The following is an 18,221-nucleotide window of genomic DNA, read 5'->3' on the forward strand; positions in this document are numbered from 1 at the left end:
AGGGAGAACTCCAATGGCGTCTGTGTCAGCACACCCACACCAGGCCAGACAAATGGCCGCCGCCAACGTCCCAGTCCCTGGAGAGGTCTCACCTCTCACCGAGATGCACTCAGGGCCTATCAGGTGAGTCTCTTTTCACCAAAGCACTGTGCACCTTTCTTTCTGGTGATTTTAGGTTGCTTTCTGAAACAGGTGAGTTTGCACGTGGGCCCTTTAAGAGCCGGTTTTAATTTCCTTGTGAACCAGCTTTTCTGGGGGTATTCCCCAATGTTTTAGTAGCAGACAAAGTCAGATATTATGCCACTCGCCTCGATTGTGCTGGGTCCACAAAATGCCCACAGCGGGGGTGCTCCCCGGCTCAGGGGCCCGCTCCTCCAGGGAGGGCTGCGTACCTTTGGGCTGTTCCTAGGCGGCTGTGAGGCGCTGCAGCTTGTGAAGGCGGCGTTTTTCCTCTCCAGAAGGGAGTTTCTGCCTCTTCTACCTCAGTTAGGATTGTCCATTGTTGCAGGAGTTCCTCTTATCCAGTTTTCAGTTCTGTATCAGGGGTAATTTTTCCACGAGTAGTTGTAAATTGGCTGTGTCCGCGGGAGGAGGTGAGTTCAGAGTCTGCCTACACCGCCATCTTGACTTCCTCCCGTTATGTTTAATTTTAAATCTTCAATTCTGTTAGTTTTTTTCTATGTTCCTTTTTTCCTCCTTTCTTGCCTTCTTTTGAAATGATCAAGATTTTTTTATTATTCTATTATCCCTCTATTAGCTTGTTACTTGTATTCTTTTATTATTCTTTTAGTGGTTACCATACAGATTATCACATGTCTCTGACATATTACAATCTACTTTAAATTAGTTATTTTACCGTTTTTCAGATAATGCAAGAATACTTCAACATTTTAACTCCATGTATGCCCCATCCCACCTCTGTGCTATTATTGTCAAGTATTTTATTTCTACACATATTTTAAGCTTCATAAGACACTGCTACTGCTACTGCTTCTCATTCCTTCCCGAGTTGTTGTGCTTCCATCTTGTATCGTTACTTCCTTAATATTTCTTTTAGTGCAGCTCTGCTGACAATGAATTCTCTCAACTTCTATTTGAATGAAAATGCCTTTATTTCACTTTTACTTTTAAGGATATTTTCACTGGGTATAGAATTTAAGTTTGGCAGTTATTATCTTTCAGCCATCTTTGAAAATGCCATCCCACTGTCTTTTTCCTTCCATTGTCTACACTGAAAAGTCACTTGTATGTCTTACCAATGCTCCCTTGAAGGTAACATATCTTCTCTCCTTTTTTAAATATTTAGTCTTTTTATTATAACGTGGCTGCTGTGGTTTTTACTTATCTTTATCCTGCCGAGGGCTCATAGAACTTCTTGTATCTGTAGCTTGGTATTTTTCATCAGTTTTGGAAATTCTCAGCCAGTTTGTAAACACTGCTTCTGTCCCACTCCTCTTTCCTCTTATTCTGGAACTAGAATTACACATGTGTAAAGCAGTTTTATCTTATTACATAATGTCTTGCACACTCTGTTCTGTATTATCTATCTTTATTCTCCCTTCACGTTAACTGGGTATTTTCTAATGATTTATCTTCCATTTTACTAATCCTATCATCTGTTGTTCATTTTTCTTCCAACTGTATTAAGGTATATTTGATAAATAAAAATTGTAAATATTTAAGGTATATAACATGAGGACTTAGCATATGTATACGTTGTGAAATGATTACCACAATTAAGTTAATTAACACTTTCATCACCTCGCACTGTTACCCTTTTTTGGGTGGGGGGAGGTGAGAACACTTATGATTGACTCTTTCAGCAAATTTCATATATAATACAGTATTATTAACTATAGTCACCATGCTGTACATTAGATTCCCAGAACTTATTCCTCTTATAACTGGAATTTTGTATACTTTGACCAACGTCTCCCCATTTGCCTCAACCCCTAGCCCCTGATAACCACCATTCTACTCTGTTTCTGTGTTTGATCTCTTTTTTTTGTTGTTTGTTTTAAATTCCATAAATAAGTGATACCATGCAGTATTTGTCTTTCTCCATTTGGCTTATTTCACTTAGCCTAATGCCCTCTGTGTTCATCCATGTTGTCACAAATGGCAGGACTTCCTTCTCTTTTAATGGCTAAATAATATTCCACTGTGTATATAAACCACATTTTCTTTATTCATTTATCCATCAATGGACACTTAGGTTGTTTCCATATCTTGGCTATTGGGAATAATGCTGCAATGAACATGGGAGTGCAGATATCTCTTCAAGATACTGATTTAATTTCCTCTGGATATATACCCAGTAGTGGGATTGCTGGATCATACGGTAGTTCCAATTTTAATTTTTTGAGGAACCTCCATACTGTTTTCTATAACGGCTGTACCAACTTACATTCCCACCAACAGGGCTCCCTTTTCTTTACTCCCTCGCCAACACTTATCTCTTGTCTTTTTGATAACAGCCATCTGACCAGGTATGAGGTGATATTTCATTGTGGTTTTGATTTGTATTTCCCTGATGACTAGTGATATTGAGCATCTTTTCATGTACCTGTTGGCCATTTGCATGTCTTCTTTGGAAAAAGTCTATTCAGGTCCTTTGCCCATTTTTAAATTGGGTTATTCGGTTTTTTGCTATTGAGTTGTAGGAGTTCCTTACATATTTTGGGTATTAATCCCTTATAAGATATATGGTTTGCACATATTTTCTCCCTTTCAGTAGGTTGCCTTTTCATTTTGTTGATGGTTTCTTTTGCTGTGCAGAAGCTTTTTAGTTTGATGTAGTCCTACCTGTTTATTTTTGCATTTGTTGCCTGTGTCCTAGCATCTGTTAAGTCTAATCAACTATTGTATTTTTCAGTTCAAGAATTTCTATTTGATTCTTTTTTATAGATCTAATTCCTGATGTAATTTTTCATCTTTTTCTCTATTATCTTGAACATATTAAATATAGTTTTTAAAGTCCCTGTCAAATAATTCCAATATTTGGATCATTTGTAAGTTTGCTGCTGATGTCTATTTCTTCTCTTGGTTTTTGTCATTCTTCTATAAACCTATAGGGTTCTGGTTCATCTCATAGTTCTCCAGAGAGAATTTAATTTTCTTCTGGCAGGCAAGACTAGGTTTTAGGCTTTTGTAAAGCTAGCGTATTCTTGGTATGCCTTTATTTATAGTGTTTAGCCCTTCAGGAGTTTCAGCTGAAAGCCTGGGGTGTTTACCAAGGGCTCTCCCTGTTGGTAGGTCTTAAACTCCCACCTGTGTCTCCCCAGCAAACGATAAGCTACTGAAATCTCTGCTCACTTCTTTAGCATTCAAGAAGCTGTTTTCTGCTTGACATCTTGAAATATTACCCAGCATACATGCCACTTAGGAACAGACAAACATCTGTTGAGGAAATTGCTCACAGCATTTTGGGCTCACTTCTCTGCAGTTATTCCTCCAGGCTTTCAAGTCCTGTTGGAAATGGTTGCTCCTGACACCTTAAAACAGTTGCTTTTTAATATTTTTATCATTTTTATATTAATAATAAATGTATAATATATAACTTTTTATACTTTATATTATTTTTATATATTATAAAATATATTTTTATTATATTTTTATAATTAGATCTTATGCTAATTCTTGGTGGTAAAGTTTGTCTGATATAAGCTATTTCGTCATAGCCAGAGATGCAAGTTCTCTGGGCCGTTTCTTTGTTTTTGTTTGTTTGTTTATTTATTTTTTTTTGTGCGGAAGATCAGCCCTGAGCTAACATCTGATACCAATCCTCCTCTTTTTGCTGAGGAGGATTGGCCCTGAGCTAACATCTGTGCCCATCTTCCTCTACTTGATATGGGACACCGCCACAGCATGGCTCGACAAGCAGTGCGTCGGTGCACGCCCAGGATCCAAACTGGCAAACCCCGGGCCACCGCAGCGGAGCACACACACTTAACTGCTTGTACCACTGGGCCGGCCCCTGCGCCATTTTTTCAAAAGGTGTAACTATTGAAATAGATGATAGTTGCCACAGTGATCCTTTAAAAACTTAGATCAGATCACATTAAAATCATTCTTTTCTTAAAGTCATTCAATGGCTTCTTATTTCAATCAGAGTTAAATACAAAGTCCCTTCCAGGGCCCTACATGGTCAGATGCTCCATTACCTCTCTTACGTCATCTTCCACACTCCGAGATTAGCCACACTCGACTCCTGGTGTTCTTCCAACAGGTCGGGTACCATCCTGCCTTGGGACCTTTGCTGGCCCCAAGAGAATAACTTTTCCCCCCAGAGTTTATCTTCCTCACCTCCTTCAAGTCTTTGTTCAAATATTACCCCCTCAATTAAACCTATTCTGACCACCCTACGTAAAACTGTAAATTATCCTCTCCCCAGACCTCTTGATCTACCTTATCCTGTTCTATTTTGTTGTTGTTTCTATTGTACTTTCACCTTCTAATATAGTAAATAATGGGCTTATTTATTATATTTAATGTTTGTTGGCTGTATTCTCTCACAAGAATGTAAGCTCCACAAGGGCAGGGATCTTTCTTTTGTTGAGGGATGGACCCTAAGCCCAAGTACCTGGAACAATGCCTGGCACAGAACAGACACTCAATTCATATGTGGCAAGTGAATGAATGAACTGCCTTCTTGGGTGACTCTGAAAGAAAATCATCAAGTATTTACTGAAGACTCAATATGTGGCAAAAACTGGTGTAGGTACTGTAGGGACACAAAAGTGAATAAGACATTACTGGCCTGAAAGAACCATAAAGTTGGCCTATTGGAAAATAGGCAGGCAAATGTTCATGTAGGCCAACATGCAAAACAAATGTCTTTTGTTTGAATTAAAATTCATATTTTTATTTTATGCTGCCTGTTGATTACAGAAGTTATTTATAGTATATGGAAATTCATAGAAAGGAAATATCCAAGGAGAAGTTCATGAACATTTAACCTTATGAATTTCTATAGACTGAACTTGCAAAGCTGCTAACAAGTCAATTTTGACGGCTACCAACAACGTCGCTAAAGGTCTTACTTAGTAATTTTAGTTTTTGTTGTTTGTTTGGAGGTGCTCTGTTGACTCCATTATTCCATAAGTGCCAAATCACAGAAGTGATGAATGTACTGGAAGAAGAAACTATGATTATGATAAAAATAAAAATAAGAAGGGTTTAAAAAATGTTAAACTGGGAAGGAAATAATTGTTGCACATAGGTAAAGGATGAAACATTTGATAGTCTGAAGGAGAAGTAGCAAATAACGTGTGATGTTAAAGATGTTATGTTTACACCAGCAGTTCTCAACTGGGGGTGGATTTTGTCACCTACAGACATTTGGCAGTGTCTGGAGACACTGTTGATCACCACAACCTGGGGGGTGCTAGTGGCATCTAGTGAGCAAAGGTCATGGATGCTGCCAAACATCATACAACAGCACAGGACAGACCCCCACAACAAAGAATTATCTGGTCCAAAATGTTAATACTGTCACTATTGAAAACCCTAGTTTACATAATATCAACAAAAGACAAGAAAACATAATGACAAAATGGAAAACTTTTGACTGTATGGCTCAAGAATCTTTACCATTAACTTTGGGAAAATTACTTGAGGAAACGGCTAAGAATGTACTGGGGAACTTAAATGCTAGACATATGCGTTATGTCACACACTATATATGGTTCTCTTGGTATAATGTCCCCATGAATCTGTAATGCATGAAAGTAAAGGATGAGGCAGTTAAGTGTAGATACCAGAGCTGCTAGGAAATTCTTCATAATCTTGTAGACATCATTAAAAGTGCAATTACTTGGCTCAACATATTTTTCAATGTCTCTTTTTAAAAAACAAAATTCTGATGAAACATTAGAAATGTGGAAGTGAGAATGCAGATATTAAAGTTTCAAAGGACAAACTCATACTCCAAATAGGTGGAAATGCACCTTGCTGCTATAAACCCTCTTAGTCATCAAGGACTTAAGAATAAATCAACTTAAGAGTAGTTTTGGAACCCAAACTGTTGGCATATAGATAAGTTTCTGTAGTGGGATATTACAGACACACAGGATTCATGAAAAAATTAATTAGGAACTAAGGCTAGAAAGGAAAGTTAGGGCAAGATGGTAAAGGGTTCAACGTCAAGCTAAGGAGTTCACCCTTTAGTCTGTGGGTAATGAGGAGTCATTGTTTTTGAAGGGAGTGATGTGATTAGAGGCCAAGGTTTTAGGTTTTTATTGCAGTGTTGAAGGATTTCAAAGGCTAGAATCTCAAAGCAAGACGAGTTTGCAGGTGACTGTGATGACGATCATGAGACATGACGAGGGCCTACCCCAGGGTCCTGGGATAATAAAGGTATGTATATATTGAACACAACATCCACTAAGTTTATAAAATAAACAAAGCTTAGAAGAAGCATTAACAAAACAAAGACAATTAAATCAATGGAAAGAAAGGAAGTTAAATACTCAATGCGCTAACAAGACATGTGGTTGGAGAAGAGATGAGCTAGCTCACCTTTGCATTTCTCCTGAAGTGGTACCACAGTGCATGTCTCCCTAGTCTTCTTCATCCTAAAATTATAGATTATCATAAAATCACTTTTATATAAATCCAGGGTAAGTAATTTTTAAAAATACAATAAGAGACAAGAAGCACACTTTCAGTGAAACTCACTTGTTGAAGGACATCACATGGAAATTAAATAAACATTCAAGAAAGAAAACTCCTTCCATCACAACTAACCCAATCAGAAGCAGATATGAACCAACTCAATATCACGGTTTTTGCTAATAAATTTTACCAGTGGATGAGAGTTATGACCAACTTTTCCCATCTTTATATTCACTTATCTTTATCTTAACTCTCATTAATCACGATTCAGGGGATGCTGAGTGGAAGGGAATCAAGATTAGATTAACAGGGTAGAGCTGGATATGCCAGATACCAACTACCACTTATTTGTGTACTTTTTACCTACTAATCACCACAATCTGAATTTTGTCATAATTAACTTTTGTTCCTACTAGAATAAACCTAGATAATAAGTAGGTTATTATAGGAAATATGTCATGATTGAATCTGCTGTGGGTGAGATAATCCATAAGAACTCCAAATTTTGTGTAACTATATTAAACTTTAGCAGTCTGTGGAACTTTTAAATGCTCTTCACCTCTGGATTACTATTTTCAGTTATATTACCAAAGTGTGCCTTGAGAGTCACTGAAAAATTCTGATTATCATTAAAGGAATTTGAGAAAACATGAGGCTTTTATTGGTTTTAAAATCAAATATTCATATGAGGAAAAAAAAGGGGAGTAAGGGATTGGACACAAGACAGACAGAAGTGAGTACTTCCCTGCTTTGCCCAGGCTGTTCTTTCACAGGGCGCTGTGCAATATGCAGAGGAGAATAAAATACTTGCAGGCAACTCGACATGTTCTCACTGGAATGGCTAAAATAAAGACACTTCCGTCAAAGACAGGGAACAGAACTAACATTTACGTTTGCCAAGCACTTCATAAACGTCATGGCACTTAGTCACCACTCTTCCACTTTATCTATGAGGAACACTTGTCATCATACAAATATAATATATTCAAATTAGCCTTCATTGACTCAAGTCAATGTAAAATGTTGAGGAATCATTTCACAAATAGCCAAATTGCAAATGAAAAAAATAAACTGAAATGGGGTGAAAACAGTAGGAAATAAAATGAAGACTTAAAATTTAGAAGCAGAATGGGCGAATTCAGGGGGGTGCTTTCAGGGCTTCCAATTTCTTTAAGATGATCACATGCATTGAAAGAAGGGTAACAAGACGGGTCTGTACTGACAGGTCTATTGCCAGGGGCAGCCCTGCACACTCTTACCCGGCCCCCCCCAAAGGGCACTGTGACTCCCGATGAAACTGACACGAGCTAGCCGAGCGTAAGGGATACAGGTGTCTTGGTAATGATGGAAACTCACTGTCCTTAAGCAAGTTTTATATTCTTGTTTCCAATGGTCCCTCTTCCTTCTACATCCCTACCATCCCTCCTCTTGAACTGTCACCATCTCCTCTACTAGCAACTCATTCTCTCCTCCCATCTCTGATTCTGCCTTATTTCACTGTCATCTCACTTCAGAAAGAATAATTTTGCTTTTTATATTTTTATAGCTTGGCAATCTGTCCTCGGATAATATGAAAAATGATAGGAAAGGCTTTATGTGTGTTATTGCTCATCGTGGTGTTATTTACAAAATTGAAAAAGTCAAAGCAACTTAAAAGTCCACTTAAAAAAACTGAACTTTTTACTTTTTTTACTTAATGTAGACAGTAAAGACTGTTTGAAGATTATGTAGTGACAGGAAAAAATGTATATATGTGATATTAAGTAAAAAAAGGCAGAATAAAAAATTGTAAGTACACTAAAATAAAAATCCATGAAAGTGAAGAAGGATAGCAGAGAACACCCAACAATAAAAATGGGTATGTTAGGATGGGTAACTATCAAAGAATTGTTTTTCTTTTTTCTCCCAAACTTACTGCAAAGTTCTTAGTTATTTTCATAATTTAGATAAAAACTATTCACAACTTTTCATTTTTAGTATGTTTTAGTTCTCTACGTATATTATCAGAATTCATTTTAAGAGTAATTAGCAAGAACAATAATACTAGTAGAAAACTCAAGAAATACATTCTGAAATTCTAATACCTGTGTGCTATATATGACTTGAAAGCCCTTTATGGCAGGAGATAGTATAAAAATATAAATTCTCTCCTAAAGAGAGTTGCAACTCAGACTGCTATAAATGGTTCATCTTTTTTTAGGCAAAGAGAACAAGTACTAGACATTTGACAAATATCTGATGAATAAATAAATAAACCAAAGTAGAAACCAAATAAAATACAAGACTGTCTTACTAACTAATTTATAGAGCTCTTTAGAGAAAGAAGTTTTCTTCTAATGGTATGTCAGCCAGTCTGATTTATAGTAGGAAAGGTATTTATAATAATGTTTTTAAACGCCAGTATTCAAAGTCAGTGGGGCTTGTCTGACTGACAAACTCATTTCTGAGAGTCAATGCAGGGTCTTCATTAGACTGACATCTCATTTAGAATCTCCCCTCACACTACTTCAGTCAAGCTAGAAATGAAACACAGGTTCTATACTTGGGGTAACAAAACCCATTAATATTGCATAAAGTTCATTTATTTTTATTTATAAAAATTCCAATATTCTCATGGGCAATCTACACCATGGCAATAAAGATTTTTAAAAGGAAGTCCTTAAATCCTTTTCTTGCAATGTCACTTGAAAACTGAGAAAACTGCCTACTTGCCAAACTGAATAAAACCACTAACTTAGATTAAAAAAATTAAATCCTTTATGGAAAAAAATTAGTAGGCAAGAAAAAATTAGATTCCCTAGCCAGAAAAAACTCTACATTCAGTAATATTACTACAAATAAACACTCAACAGAAGCGAATTGCATGGAAATGATCTACCTGACTGGGGGCATCTCACGATCAGCATGCAGCAGTCTTTCATGAAGCTCTAGCGGAGTTGAACTTACATTTTTTTGGCAACTTTGCAATCCTGGTAAATATGGCATTTTGACACATTCTTTGAACTCTTTTAGACCAAATGCTGTGGTATATTCTAATTAAAAATAGCATCATAATTATCTGCATTATTTCTTGATTAAATATATATAACTTCTTTTACTACACACTAAAATGCATAATAAAATATAGTAAATCTGTCATTAAGTAAAGAAAATTAAGCTACTATAATTTATCTAGCATCATTCCCAAGAGAATAGCTTTCAATTCCTAGTACAGGGACTATAGGGAAGAGTTGATTAAGGGGCTGATTAAGAATTAGAATAAGGAAAAGGACGGTGTCACAGATCTCCCACAGATGTCACTGTCCTCTGCCTTTATTATTTTATATAATGAGAATTCCCAGAATATTAAATACCTTCACATCGAAATAGAGTTTAAAAGCACTTTCAAGAGTCTTGTATTATCTGCTACTTTAAATCCACCTTCCTGTTTTATGTAAATAATTAAGAGGCATAAATACACGATCATCTAAGCTAGCAATGAGAGATAAAAGAATTCTATTTTAGGCATTGATTTTAATTTTCTCTCCGCAAAATTCCACACCAAATCTATGAGCAGCAACATTGAAGCATCAAGATTGCTGCTTCTACTGACCTCACATATCATTGGACAAAGAGATTGTCAAATTATTTTTAAGACCTTCAAAATGAAGGCAGTAAATGGAAAGAGCAAATTAAGAGATTAAAGGGTTGGGTAATCTTTAAACTAAACATAGAGAATTGTTTTTAAGCTTCCTCTACTAAGCAAGTCTAGCACAGAAATAAAAATAGCATTTAAAAGGACTGGAGTTACATTAAATACTCAAAATTCTATTTTGCAACCTTTGATTTTTCCTCTTTTGGGAAAAAAACAGTTTCTCTTGATCAAAAAACATATAGATCCTCTTTTCAACAATTAGATTTGTTGGTAGGGGGGTGATAAACTTGTGTCTTCTGAGTACCGTTAACGGGAATCTAGCGAAAAAGTTGAAAAAATATAGCAACACACTCAAAACCAGGAGTAATGATATGGTTGGGGAGTTTGAATTTTGCTATTTTCAAGAATTATATCTCCATTAATAAAGTTGAAGGCAGGGCCGGCCCCATGGCTTAGCGGTTAAGTGCACGCGCTCCGCTGCTGGTGGCCCGGGTTCGGATCCCGGGCGCGCACCGACACACCACTTCTCAGGCCACGCTGAGGCCGCGTCCCAAATACAGCAACTAGAAGGCTGTGCAACTATGACATACAACTATCTACTAGGGCTTTGGGGGAAAAAAATAAATAAATAAAAATTAAAAAAAAAAAAATAAAGCTGAAGGCAGAACTCATGATAAACAGGAAATACAATTATAATTTGAAATTAAGGGAGAAAAGCTATTAATACACTCCTATACATGTCAAAAGTTCTCAAATTAGTCTCTATTGACCAACTATAGAAGATATTTTCCACATAACTCACTCAAAAAATAAAGTTTTGGCTAGAATTATTAATACAAAAAGGTACTGTTAAAGATTTGGGTTTCTTAATATATAAAAACCAACTTTTAGGTATTTAAAAACAAAAACAATTTATGAAAAGTAGTATGATCCAACAGAGACAGTACTGAACTGATATCAAGAGAAGTAGTTCTTTAAAATTTGTTTGTCTCCTGAGTTACAGAATTACATTAAGTAAATTGATTTTAATTTGCTTCCATTTTTCTTTTCCATAAGCTTACGATATTATTCTTTCATAAATGTTAGAGAAATTATAAAATGTTTCTTGACAGCTTAATAAAATACACATAAATTCAAGGCACTATTTCTATATTTTCTTAAGTAAAATAAGAGTAAAAATGAAGTTACCTTTCCTCATCTTGTGTGTTGCTAAAACTGCTTTCCTCCAACTACTCTCAAAGAGAAAACGACTGTCAAGGGAATTTCTGGTGACATTAGAAGTCTCAAATTTGATTTCAGGAGATAGCACTGGCATTTTTTTTCCTTCTTTCAACGATGCTGGTGAAAGTGAGATGCTACTCCAGATTCAGGACACAAAATACAAAAAAAAAAAAAAAAAAGGTATTTCAGAGATAAATATTTTTTCTGATTTGTTTTCCATCATGCAGATTAAATGATAACATAGATTTAAATGAAAAGTTTACCCATAACATGTAAAAACATATTCGTGGGATTTTAAAGCAAGAGGCCTTTAAGAATATAGATTAAAATATAGTAAGAATCTTTCCTTTTAAATATTTTAATGAATTCTTTCAAATTCTAGGTTACAGATACTTGGCGATATAAAAAAATTTAAAGTCCAACAGCAAGTTATTATGTACAAGACAGCAGAATGCTTAGGAATCTCTCAAAAATATTACCATTATACACCATGACCAAGTGGGATTTATCTCTGAGATAGATGCAAGGATGGTTAAACATACAAAAATTACAGTAGTCCTCCCTTACGTGTGCTTTCGCTTTCTGTGGTTTCAGTTACCCGTGGTCAAACATGGTCCAAAAATATTACGTGGAAAATTCCAGAAATAAACAATTCATAAGTTTTAAATTGCATGCTGTTCTGAGCAGCTTGATGAAATCTCACATCATCACACTCCATCTCACCCAGGACATGAATCATCCCTTTGTTCAGCGTATCCACTCTATATATGCTACCCTACCATGAGTCACTTAGCAACTCTCTAGGTGATCAGATTGACTGTCCTGGTATCACAGTGCTTGTGTTCAAGTAACCCTTATTTTACTTAATGATGGCCCATAGCGCAAGAGTGATGCTGGCAATTTGGATATGCCAAAGAGAAGCTGTAAAGTGATTCCTTTAAGAGAAAAGATAAAAGTTCTCAATAAGGAAAGAAAAAAAATCATATGCTGAGATTGCTGAGATCTACAGTAACTTTTATTACAGTATATTGTTATAATTGTTCCATTTTATTATTAGTTATTGCTGTTAATCTCTTACTGTGCCTAATTTACAAATTAAACTTCACCATAGGTATGTATGTACAGGAAAAAACATAGTATATAGAGGGTTTGGTGCTATCCATGGTTTCAGGCACCTGCTGGGGGTCTTGGAACAGATCCCCTGTGGACAAGGGGGACTACCGTAATTAATGTGATACACCACATTAACAGAATGGAGGATAAAAAAATCACATGATCATCTCAGTAGATGCAGAAAAAGCATTTGATAAAATTCAACACCCTTTCACGATAAAAACTTTCAACAAACTACGAATAGAGAGAAATTATCTCAACATAATAAAGGCTATATATGAAAAGCCCACAGGTAACATCATACTCAATGATGTTAAAAGTGAAAAAGTGAAAGCTTTTCCTCTAAGATCAGGAACAAAATCCAAAAACAAGATACAAAAATCAACAAACAAAAATCACTAGCATTTCTAAACACTAACAACAAACTATCTGCAAAAGAAATTAGGAAAACAATTCAATTTACAATAGCATCAAAAAGAATAAAATACTTAGGAATAAACTTAACTAAGGGAGTGAAAGACCTGTACACTGAAAAATTACAAAACACTGATGCAAGAAATTAAAGAAGACACAAACAAATGGAAAAATATTTCATGTTCACAGATTGGAAAACTTAATATTGTCAAAATATCCATACTATCCAAAACAATCTACAGATTCAATGCAATCTTTATCAAAATCCCAATGGAATTTTTTACAGAAATAGTAAAAACAATTCAAAAATTCACAGGGAACCACAAAGGACCCCAGATAGTCAAAACAAACTTGAGAAAGAAGATCAAAGCTGGAGGCATCAAATTTCCTGATTTCAAAATATATTACAAAGCTAAAACAATTGAAACAATATGCCCCTGGCATAAAGACAGGCCAATGGAACTGAATAGAGAGCCCAGAAATAAATCCACACATATATGGTGAACTCATCTTAACAAGGGTACCAAGAATATACAATAGGGAAAGGATAGTCTCTTCAACAAATGGTGGTGAGAAGACTGGATATCCACATGCAAAAGAATGAAATCGAACCCTTATCTTTCACCATACACGAAAATCAATCAAAATGGATTAAAGACTTAAATCTAAGACCTGAAACTATAAAACTCCTAGAAGAAAACATAGAGAAAAAGCTTCATGACACAGGTCTTGGCAATGATTTTGATTTGACACCAAAAGCACATGAAACAAAAGCAAAAATAGACAAGCGGGACTACATCAAACTAAAAGCTTCTGCACAGTAAAGGAAGCAATCAACAGAGTGAAAAAGAAAATGACAGACTGGGAGAAAATATTTTCAAATCATATATCTGATAAGGGGTTAATATCCAAAATATATAAGGAACTCCTACAATTCCATAGCAAAGAAAACAACAACAAATAACCCTATTTAAAAACGGGCTAAGGACTTGAATAGACATTTCTCCAAAGAAGATATACAAATGGCCAACAGTTATATGAAAAGATGCTCAACGTCACTAACCATCAGGGAGACAGACATCAAAACCACAATGAGATATCACCTCACACCTGTTAGGATGGCTATTATAAATTTTTTTAAAAGACATGTATAGGTTAGCACATAGAGAATCGAAACTCTTGTGCACGACTGGTGGAAATGTAAAATGGTGCAGCCACTATGGAAAACAGTATGGAGGTTCCTCAAAAAATTAAAAATAGAACTACCATATGATCCAGCAATCCCACCTCTGAGTATTTATCCAAAAGAATTGAAGTCAGGATCTTGAAGAGTTACTAGCCCTCCCATGTTCATTGCAACATTATTCACAGTGGCCAAGATGTGGAAACAACCTTAATGTCCATCAAGAGATGGATGGATAAAGAAAATGTGGTATAGATATACAATGGACTATCACTCAGCCACAAAAAGAAGGAAAACATGAAATATGCAACAACATGGATGAATCTTGAGGACGTTATGCTAAGTGAAATAAGCCAGTCACAGAAGGACAAATACTGCATGATTCCACTTATATGATGAATCTAAAATAGTCAAACTCATAGAAGCATAGAATGGTGGTTGCCAGGGGCTGGGGGAAGGAGGAAATGGGGAGTTGCTAATCAGCAGGTATGAAGTTTCAGTTATGCAAGATGAATAAGTTCTAGAGCTCAGCTGTACAACATTGTACCTATAGATAACAATACTGTATTGTACACTTAAAAAAAATCTGTTAAGAGGGTAAATCTCATTTTAAGTGTCTTACCACAATAAAATAAACATTAAACAAATTATTACCAGTAGAAAATGCATTTGTGCCTGAAAAAAAGATAATTTCTATACTCCATGGAAAATAAACATGTTCTCAAGACAGCCATTACTTTTATTCTAAACACAGACACAAAAGAATAATTAATCATGTATCTGGCTCATTTACTATACATTCAATTCAATCATATGTACTAAGTGTCATTACTAAGCTCTGAAGAGAGTACAACCATGAGCAAGAGGCTGCCCCTACTCTCAGGAGAACGACAACCACCACTACAGTTACTATTAATTGAATGCCTATTAGTCCATGCTCCTTCCTGGGCATTTTATATTCATTTTCTCCAATCTTCACAACAAAAAGATTAAAGATATCCAGATTCAGCTGTGCTCATTCATTCATACAAAATATTATTGACTGAGGGTTGATTCCATGCCAAGAATTGCACAAGACATTGGGGAAACATGATAAACAAACAGTCCTTGCCCTGAGGAGCTTCCAGTGCAGCAAGGGAAACCCAGACGAGGGAACGGACAGTACGGTGTAGTAAGTGCTATGAAGGGAAACAATAGGTACGCGGCGCTGGAGCCCAGAGGAGGCGCGCCTCACCTAGCCGGGCGTCAGGGAAGCCTTTTGGCAGGAAGCTAACAAAGCAAAGGCGTCGGGGAGGGGAGGGAGGAGATGGCTCCTAACAGAGGAAAGGCGTGTAAAAAGGTGGCGAAGTGAGAGGGAACATGGCTCACCAACGTAGTTTCATGCAGCGCGAGTGTGCACGGGGGTGTGTCTGTACGCATGGGTGCGCGCCAGCACGGAAGGAGGGGCAAAGGCGAGGATGTGGGCGCAGAGACAGGAGAAGGTGAGGGAAAAGAGAAGAAAGAGAAAGAAAGAAGAGAAGAAGAGGGAGAAGGAGGACAGAGGAAAAAGGAGGAGGAAAGGAGGGGAGACAAAGGTAGCCTCAGCGATGAGGGAGTGGTGAGAGGTTAGCGTCTCCTAGGCAGCCCATGCCTAAGGAGCCAGCTCTGGCAAATCCTGGAGAGGTTATTTATCGTAACATGAGAAAATGAGATAAGAATAAGGGGAGAAAAGTCTGGATTTGGTGATGAGATCTTGGGTCTGCTCTGAAACGGCAGTGTTGGGAGTTAAAGGCGAGCGTGGAAACCAGACAATTACGGCTCCAGAGTGGGGTGAGAAGCATTAGGAAGTGCACTCGCGGACTGCAAAGAGAAGGGACAGTCACAACCTCAGCTCCGTGCCCAGGGCCCACTTGGGCGTCTCCAGCAGGACCTGTCAGGTCCTTGGCCCTGAGCCCCTTTCCTTGGCTGCAGCAGGCTCAGAGGCTCACACTGCTTCCCGTCCTTCTCAAGGCTCCCACCACTCTCTATTCCTGGGCTTGATCCTCCTTCCAAGCAAGAGACAGAAGAGTGGTACATTCTTTGATGCTCCGGAACTCTTGATTTCATAGGGTTTATTGCTCAAGAGTTGAGAAAATAAGACAGCCATAACAGCAACAACAATAAGGAAAATGACAACAAATCTAAACTAAAATATAGAGTAAACGGCAATTTCCAAAGTCTTAAAAGACTCTTAGAATCACAAACCAGACTCCAGTCTCTTTTATTTGTGAAGGTGAAGATGACCAGACAGCTTTCTCTCAGCTTCAAGGCGGACCCTCCTCTTCCTTCTTAGAAGTCTCTCTTCCAGGACAGAAGCAGCAATCGGGGACTAACCGTAAATGCCTCTCGGGGCAATTTATCAAACCAGCCAGAGACAACTTTCTTAAGATGGAATTTTTGGGGAAAAGCTCACACAAGGAGTACATGAGGGTTTATCATACTATTATCGCTACACTGTTGCGTATGTTTGAAATTTTCCATAATAAAAAGTTAGAGGGGAAAAAAGCCCACAGCTGCAAGAATGTACAACTTAAGGAATGTGCTGAAATAATAAAAAACCAAATGTTTTTGATCTGATGTTTCCTGAAAACATGGTCACTACTGAATTCTAGCAGAAAGAGAAAAATTAAGGACACTTTATGGGACTGGAAAAAGGGCTGTTAAAAAAAAAACACATGTACAAAGAGATAATAAAAAGAACAAAGTACACACGTGCTAGGGCAGGCCATAAAGAACTCACTCAAAACAAATGCTTTCTCGAATTAACAGGAAAGAGACTCAGGACTGAGATAAACTAATTGTTTAAAACTAATAGCTGTAAAATAATGACTACATTTTCAAGGCATTCTAAAATATGGGTGTATTTAAACATTTTTTGTATTAAAAATATTCCAAATGTTTTTAAATTAAGATTATCTTTTTATCACCTAGTGTAGAACTAGAAGGAAATGTTAATTAAATGCTTGTTTGTTGTTGTGTCAATGCTGATGAGAGGATTCTGACTCCTAGGTCCCTGTGGGCAGCAGAGCAGAACCCTGCCTGGTCTCTTTGCACCACCCTCTCATCTTCTGGGGCTCTATCAGACAATGTTCTACTGCCATTCATAGGGTTTTCACAGCCAATTGTTTCAGAAGTGGGTGGCCACGTCCTTCTTCCTACTCTGTCTTAGTCTGGAAGCTCCACTGAAACCTGTCCACCATGGGTGACCCTGCTGGTATTTGAAATACCAGTGGCATAGCTTTCAGCATCACAGCAACATGCAGCCACCACAGTATGACAACCAACAGATGGGCAGTGTGGTTCCCTGGCCGGGAAACGAACTCACGCCTTAGTGGTAAGAACACTGACTCTTAACCACTAGACCACCAGGGCTGGCAAGTATTTGTTCACTATTATTTATCCATCCATTCATTCATTTAACAAAAATGTACTGAATGCCAATCATATGGCAGGCACTAAGGATGCAATAGTGAACCAAACCAGACAGGGTCCCTGTTCTCCTGAAGCTTAGCTGGGGGACTCAGACATTAAATAAGCAAATAAATGAACAAGGTTTATTTCACATAAAATACAATGAAAGTGAGGTCAAGTCTCATTATTTCTGAAAGTTATGTTCTAAAAAGTCACCGTGAACACTGAATTAGTGAATATTAAACCATTGCTCCTAGGGGAAATACAAAGATTAGGGTCCTATGAGCCTCTGGTCACAACATTTTCATCAACTGATCAACACATAACCTTGTTTTAGGCATGTTTCTGTTTAAAAACACCTTATTTATATAGTTGATTCATTAACATTGAACTCACAGCCAACAGCAGGATAACCAATGCCTGAAGGAAGCTTATCTAACACATATTTTCTCCATAAGACACAGCACAGTCTTCTTGCACTGAGGAACAAGATAGTATTTTAGCACTATACTTCTGGGCTATTTTAAATAGTGAAATCACCAACAAAAAGCACAAACATGTGAAAGCATGGCACTGAACAGACAGGATAAAGGACACTTGCTTACAGTATGA

At 37.0% G+C, this 18,221-nt stretch overlaps 1 protein-coding gene across 4 annotated transcripts in view; it reads right to left on the reverse strand.

Moving 5' to 3' along the window:
- Positions 1-18,221, reverse strand: part of C33H8orf89 (chromosome 33 C8orf89 homolog) — a 48,003-nt gene that overhangs the window by 15,437 nt on the left and 14,345 nt on the right. For 2 of the 4 annotated variants that reach the window (XM_058528879.1, XM_058528878.1), the window contains 3 exons: positions 11,438-11,604; positions 9,494-9,647; positions 6,587-7,456 (listed from right to left, as the gene is read on the reverse strand). In XM_058528879.1, coding sequence (XP_058384862.1) covers positions 7,297-7,456; positions 9,494-9,647; positions 11,438-11,564 — 441 coding nt within the window. In that variant the 5' untranslated portion in view covers positions 11,565-11,604 and the 3' untranslated portion in view covers positions 6,587-7,296. The other 2 variants (XM_058528880.1, XR_009216583.1) reach the window with 2 other exon arrangements.

The sequence above is a fragment of the Diceros bicornis genome, chromosome 33 (assembly GCF_020826845.1).
Source record: "Diceros bicornis minor isolate mBicDic1 chromosome 33, mDicBic1.mat.cur, whole genome shotgun sequence".
NCBI classification, from domain to species: domain Eukaryota; kingdom Metazoa; phylum Chordata; class Mammalia; order Perissodactyla; family Rhinocerotidae; genus Diceros; species Diceros bicornis.